Raw genomic sequence first — 7,258 nt, forward strand, 5'->3', positions numbered from 1 at the left:
TTAGCTTATTTATAACTTTGAACTCATAACTCCAGACAGGTGCAAGCTTGTGCTGCTTAGAAACAACTTGGGTGTCTCCTCATTTGTGGTGTGGCTAACCCATAACTGCCCAGTGATTTTTTTGGCAGCTCAGAGCTGACTAAATATACAAAATAAATAATTTGAATGGATTAGTTTTCAGAAATGAACATCTGTTATTTCTGAAGTTTAGCAACAATCACTTCACTTTATATTCATTGTCTTGCAGTGATGTAAATTTAGTGAACCATTTGTGTCAGAAGCAGATACTGTTAACAAAAAAGCAAATTACCATCTGTTTACAAAAAAACCCCACCTTTTTAGTAAGAGAATTGAACAATTTTTAATTGATTAGTGATTACATTTCCATTGTTTCCCCTGTCTATCTAGCAATTATTATGGCTGTCCAACAATCAAGACTGAGCTGCTGTAAGGACTTGGTTCAGGCTGTCAAGGCTCCTGTTGTTTGGCTAGCCTGAGCACTGCCGTTAATTTATACTGTAACTAAAAATATCCTTACTTGTGTGTTTAAAACATGACTCAACTGTACTTTGTAGTTAAAAGTCACACCTGCCATTTCAGCATAATTTTACTTCTCTGTTACTTTGGAGGTGGGGAGGTGGGGAGAGAGGACATCTGTTTGATTCTGTCTAAATGAGATCCCTAAATGCAGGGCTGTAAAAATGTCTAGGAAAACCTGAAAGAAGTTTCACCAACTGGAGGCCTTTAGTCTGTCAAAACCAGTTCAGACACTGGTTATTGTCTAACACCACCACCAAACAACAACAAAGTGCCTTTTATGTGTTTGAGCATTGTTCTTGTTTATTTTGGCAGGAAAATAAGACACTTTCTGAATGGGTTGAAGAAAGAGTTCAGGCACATTCTGCACGTGTTCGGGATGTGGAGCTGCTAACTGGGCTTGACTTTTATCAAGAAAGAAAGGAACCCATCTCTGAGATCTTACAGCTAAAAACATTTTTGCCAGTATTTGAGACTGAAATTAACTGAGTATCTATTAAAAAAGCATCAGTGCTCCGAAGAAAGCAAATTTAAATGATTTAACTTTTTTCCTTGTTAAAGTATGTAGGAAACATGACCACAGCTCTTCTACATGAAAACACACTAAGAGGAGCTAATTTCTTTATTCAAATGCATGTTTTTCAGTCAAGTGTTGTGTGCCAACTGAATAAAAATTACTTAAAGTAAATTAAATCATCATTGCTGAGCCAGGCTTTCAAAATGGAATATTTTGTTAGTACCGGTTTGATAAACATCTTCAAAAGGAACATGCTTCATAGCAGATAGACTCCAGAATTTTAAACTATATATAAAATATTTCTAGAATGGAGTTGGAAAGTGAAACAGTTTGAGAGGAGTGTGTGTGTTTTTTCCCTTTGTTTACCGAGAGATTATGGTTATGTAATACTAGTATGTTCTGAATTTCTCTTTTTCACCTACTAATTCACATGGAAAGCTGCTATGTATTTAAAAAACATATTCAAATTCACAAAAAGTTTGTGTATATAGTGGAAGTGTCTTCTATGATCATCCCCTGTGTTTTCCACTTGGGCTAATTCGTTATGCTAGTAATAAGTGAAATGAAGTTAGAGTAAATGAGATATATTCTGTACCCATCAGAAATCTTAAAGCTTTCTGAACATGAAGAGGTAAAAGAAATGCTCTAGCCAGAAGAATTTTTATGTCTGTTTTTAAATAGTTAAACCTGAGATTAGAGCACAAGATTAGTGGTGACATCCAAAAAATAGTCAGTGTTCCTTTTTGTAATGACTTCATACACAGAGACTCAAACTCACACCGTGCTGTTCACAAATTACTAGTGAGGGAAGGTAAGTGGGACAAGGCAGTGGAAATTCACAGATTCTGCTATTATAGAAATGTCAGGCGTTAACTGACGGTAGCTGATTTTCTCCACTGAAAATGCTGCTAAGCACAGGTATGAATAACAACAGACAATTGTCTGTTTGTCTGATTTATAGGCACAGTGTTGAATTTTAAAGAAAATGTCAGTGTGTTTCTGTCTGTAACTAATTGCGAACTGAAGGAGATATGACTGTTTAAAAAATGAATCTTTAAAAATCTATACAAAAAAACCCAAAACAACTACAGGACATTTTGTTTTCCATGTCTCAGAGGATCAGTGTATGCACATACACTCCAAATGTAGCTTGACAATGTTTATCTTACATCAAGATGTGGGACCAAGCTGAATGTCGAGATTTGTATCTTACATGACTGCCTTGAATATGGAATTGTATTTCACCCTGCAACACTGTGGCATCAAAGTCTGTCTGTCTAAACCAGAGACTTCTGCTAAACTGCCTCAATTTTTCACTGCATAATTAATCATACCCTAACTCAAGTCAATGAATCTGCATAATATGTACTAATTTAGACATGTAAATTAACTAGTCTATAATCATAAAATTAATTTCAGAGATAAGAAGAAACAAACAGTTTTTTAAGAGTATAATATTTGGTATGTCTGCATTAGCAATTTAAAGTAGAACTAACTTGACTGAGGTGACATTGTTGTGACTTGTTATATTTAAATTTGAATTAACCCCTGTATCATCAACCGTGGCAGCAATACAAACTTCAGACCAATACTCTAGTTCAACTGTGAAAGCAAATTTCTGGTGTAGATTTGCCTTTGTGAACAGTTGCACTCATGTTTGAATTATGTGTATCTGTGGGTACCTGCGTGATGAAATAATGTTTTTGAGGTTTGCCCAGACTTCTGAAAATTAATTTAATCCATGCTCTCACACACAACAGGTACTGGACATAAATAGCAGCAAAATTAATTTGCTGTCCTCCTTTACAAGACTCTTTTATATTCTGCTTTATCAAAATGTCTAGCTTCCTCACAGAAAAGCACCCCACCCTGCTGATAAAGATTGGCCCTTCTACATAAAGATCCCTGCCTATGAAGCTGACAAAAACTGTATTTCTGATTCTGTATCTGTATAGCATCTAACACAAGATGATCTTGGTCACATATTTGGATTTTACACAAACTTTGTGGTTATGAAGTCTGAAGTTGCAGTTACTCTAAGAAAGCAAATATGAAAGTGGTTTTGCTGTAGTCATATTTATTTCTCCTACTATCCGTTCAGCTATCATAATACCTAACGTTCAGAAGTGTAGTGGGTCATTTACAGATAGAAGTATGAAGATTGCATAGGGATATATTTAACTAAACATTTTATGTGAGTAGAAGACTTGGTTCTTAGCCCTTTGTTCTTCCCTTGGCACCGGTGCCTGGGTACTCTCTTCCTGTTGCAGAATCTCCAGCTTTCTCGGTGCCAATTCTCTGTGCAGTATCGTAGAGCTTCAGTCACAGCCCGTGACAAAGTCTGCTATACACTGCTTCTGGGAGCACTGTGTTCCCTCTCCTTCTCCCCAGAGGCTGTAATGACTACCTGTTGATCTTGTGGATTCAGAGGCCTCCTTAAACCTTCTGGATTTTTTGTTACTTACAGGAACAATCATGGGAAGTTTTCTTTCCCCCATCACTATTATGTTCAGCCAGGGAGCCTAGTCATTGACTACTTTAGAACACATCTGGATTTCTGACTGTTTTCTTGCTTTCCCTTTCCTAGTTACATGAGCCAGTGGCTGTATTGGAGATTGGAGAACTAGTAGTGAAGTTGATAGAATGATGATTAAGGGACAGATTTGGCTCTGTGTACCACCCTTGTGTCACATAATTAAAGCTACACGTGGGAAGAAGTGCAGCTCTTGAACCCTGGGGATTTGTGCAAGGGAAATGCATTACTGTTCAGACTTCGATGACCTTATCTAAAATTTTTAACAGGTTCATATGTTTGCAGAGGCATTTTTGTTTAAATTTGAAAATAAATGTAATGCTTTATCCATTTATAGAAATAAAAATTTAAAAAATATTGTCAATTCATAAGAAAACACTCAATACTGTGTACATATGGTTGCATTGCCAGGAGAGATATAGCCTGAAACTATAAGCAGTTTCCTAAGACATTTGTATGGATCTTTTCCTTTTTGAAATAGAGTAACTTCTCCAATTTGTGTGGAGATAGAAATGAACAGATGTCTCAAACAGAATTTGTGTGCCACCAAGGCTACAAACTACAGCACAGTCATTCTGAGAATCTAAAAAATTTTTATTTCATTTTAACACTGACCTGGAACATTTCAGCCACTTATGTTTCAGGATCCTAAACTGATCCTGGTTTGCATTTCAAAAGCAAAGAATACCTTTCTGCATTAAAGTTATCAACTATATGAAAGTTCTGGTATGTAGAGGAGAGTAGGAAGGGAATAAATTCTATCCTGCAGTTCAAAGGCAGTGAAATAGTATGTGATGTTGTAAGAAGCCTACCTAGGACATGTTCTTTGCTATAGAAAAGCAGGACAAAAGAACAGTCAACTGAATGTATAAAATTAACTTTTTTTTTTTTACTCAGAAATGCTAAGAAATTCAGAAGTTAAAATAAAGGAACAGTAAAAGTAACAACAAATAGACAATGACACATAGTAAAACCAACATATGGCAAATACTTAATTTAAAAATGTACTCCTCCTTTGATAACCGCCCTGATTTGTCCAAAGAACTAGGAAGTGATGTTGTTTCTGAAAGTTTCAAACTTTTATTTGCTAGGGGATCTGGGTATAACTTCCCAAAAATGGCAAGCCCTTTGTTTCTGTGGGTTTTAGCCAGTTTTGGGACCCCTAAGTATGAAGCTGGATTGGGATAAGCGTAAATCGATCTGCTGAATAGACCACTATTCAAGCAGAGAAACTGAGCACGTCTGTAGCCATTGAAAATCTGAACTCAGGAGGATCTGGCTGTTTCCCTCTCCTCTGCTTGTTTGTTTTGTTGGTTTTTTATTGGGTTTTTTTTGGGGGGGGGAGAGGGGGTGTGTTTTAGTTTTAGAGTATTAAACCAAACCTGTAAGCAAATCTAGAAATTTTGCACCACCTATAACTAGTGTTGTCTCTGTAGCAAGGCAGAGTAATAACAAAAGAGAGCAGGAAAGAGGAACACAGCCAACCCTGCTCCAGAAAATCTTACAGCCAGAGCGAGGAAAGGCTTAAATGATTTTTTTTTTTTTTTTTTTTTTTTTAAGCAGGTGCTACTGTTTCCCTAACACCACGCCCTGGCTCTGTGAGACTGTCACCATATAAAAAAAACCTCTTCTTTTGCTTAAGATTTATTACAGAGACCGCTGGCTTTTTGTCAGTACCTCACTGAAGGCTACCTTCAAAGTTGAGTGCAAACATTTAAATGGCACAGAATACCCTTGACTCCTACCTTGAACATTCTTCCTTAAGGAAAATATTACTAATGGATATAGAAAGGGCTGTTTTTTCACATTGCCTCCTACACTGCTCCTGCAATGTTTGTACATAGGATGATGGGATTTTTCGTATGCAAAATGTGCAACTGTGTTTATAAGTATAGACTTTTTCTAACCTAACTGCTCTGTTCCTGTGCAGTGCAAGGAGTTCCTGCCCCTGGGTGAAGGCTGCCAATAAGGAGGCAGGCAAAGCAGTCATGCCTCTGGACATGATGTCTTGGCAAAAGTGGAGGTTCAGAAGTGTCATCTTCATCAAAGAGCACTTCCCTCGCTGATCACATTCCCCTGGGGAGAGGGAAGTGAAGATTACTGGAATGACTTTCCTTCTCATAGTCTGGATCTAACAGGAAATTTGAAGCCTTCCCAGTCCCTGGAGCAGGAACCAAAGAACAGGAGTGTCCTCAGAAGGATGGAAAGTGGTGTGTAGAACATGATTTGGTATCAGCCAGGGTCAGGGCTTAGGACAGCTTTGGGTTTGAGGTCAACCAGACGTGAAGTGGGAGGAGTCTTTTGGCAAGGACCCAAACTACTTATGAATGTATATTAAGAAGAACCAAACTGCCCACTGTCCAGGAAGCTCAGCCACAGCCTGCTTTGCTTGTAATGGTTGGAAGTTGGAAGGAGAGCAAGTGCTTCCCAAGGCTGGCTGCAAGGAAGGGTAGATCTCCAGGTCCTTCTCCATGTGAGAGAAACATGCCTAGGGAGAAGAGGACTCCAGTTTTCCAGAGGCTCTCTGAGGAAAAGCAAACTCAGAATTTTGTTTGCTGTCTAGCTTGCCTCTTATTACTGAGTCAGATTGCTGCCTAATGGTCAGAACAACTCGCCAAAGGCATGTGTGGTTTTGCACAAGATCAGGGACTGTAGAGAGTGATGTTATAAGCTAAGAGGCAGGGTGGTCTCATCTGGGAAGATGGTGGGCACAGCCCTTCCTGATATTTGGCAGTAAGGAAGCCATTTCTCTGTCTGGTTGTACTTCAACAGCAGATGTTTTTCACAGCTACAATGACAGCAGGATATGACTTAGAAACCACTCTTAAGAGAGACGTGGCTGGACAAGTGAATTTTGACCACATTGTGATTTCAACAGGATCAACAGTTCACAGATGTGCCAACCATATCAACTCCAGCTGTGCTTGCAAGGCATCAAAAAAGGCAACTGAAGGCTTTTTAATCATTTCCATGACTGTCTGTAATGCGTGTAGCTGAAAGAGTAATGAGCTATTGGTTAAGCTCCACACTTTGATGGGGGCATAGTAAGCCAGTTATCTTTTTCATTTCCATAAAAACAAAACTTCCAGATTTTTTTCCATAATTCTGCTCAGCAACCTGTGTTCTTCTAAGCAGGCTCCAGGCAGAATATCCACAATAATTCAGGAGGATCTCTGAGTGCCTACAAGGACCACTCAGGGTAAGATGCAGGAAAAACCTAAAAAGACATATAACTTGAAGGTTAGTCTAGATGCATTTTCTAGAACATTGCAAACATAATGGATCTTAATTCACCAAAGAAGATTTTTCTTTTTAAGTTGAATTTCCTGTGGTTTAGCTTGTGCCCATTGCCTCTTGTCCTGTCACTGAGCACCACTGAAAAGAGCCTAGCTCTATCCTTTTTGCACCCTCCCTTCAGATGATTTATATATATGTTGAACGCTATTGGACCCAGTATAGACCTCTATTAACTACTCAGCAATGGGAATTCCTCAAAGATTGCAAGGCTAATCACTGTGCTTTTTCTGGAATGCTTTTTGAAGCCAGTGGTTTTATTTATTGTTATGAAATTTTCTTAGTGGCAGAATACAAGCCTGTTATTCTGTAGGCAAGATAAAAGATTTTCTCAAAGTCCTGCATTTCAGATATGTCAGACTGTTTTGTATGAGCAG

The 7,258-nt window shown here is 38.3% G+C and overlaps 1 protein-coding gene across 1 annotated transcript in view; it reads left to right on the forward strand.

Moving 5' to 3' along the window:
* ENPP3 (ectonucleotide pyrophosphatase/phosphodiesterase 3) overlaps positions 1-1,610 on the forward strand; it is a 41,302-nt gene extending 39,692 nt beyond the window's left edge. The window contains exon 25 of the mRNA XM_026844046.1: positions 853-1,610. Coding sequence (XP_026699847.1) covers positions 853-1,026 — 174 coding nt within the window. The 3' untranslated portion in view covers positions 1,027-1,610. The remainder of the gene's footprint in view (positions 1-852) is intronic.
* The last annotated feature ends 5,648 nt before the right edge of the window (positions 1,611-7,258 follow it).

This window comes from Athene cunicularia (genome assembly GCF_003259725.1).
Source record: "Athene cunicularia isolate RWA chromosome 3 unlocalized genomic scaffold, athCun1 chr3_part1, whole genome shotgun sequence".
In the NCBI taxonomy this organism is placed as follows: Eukaryota; Metazoa; Chordata; class Aves; order Strigiformes; family Strigidae; genus Athene; species Athene cunicularia.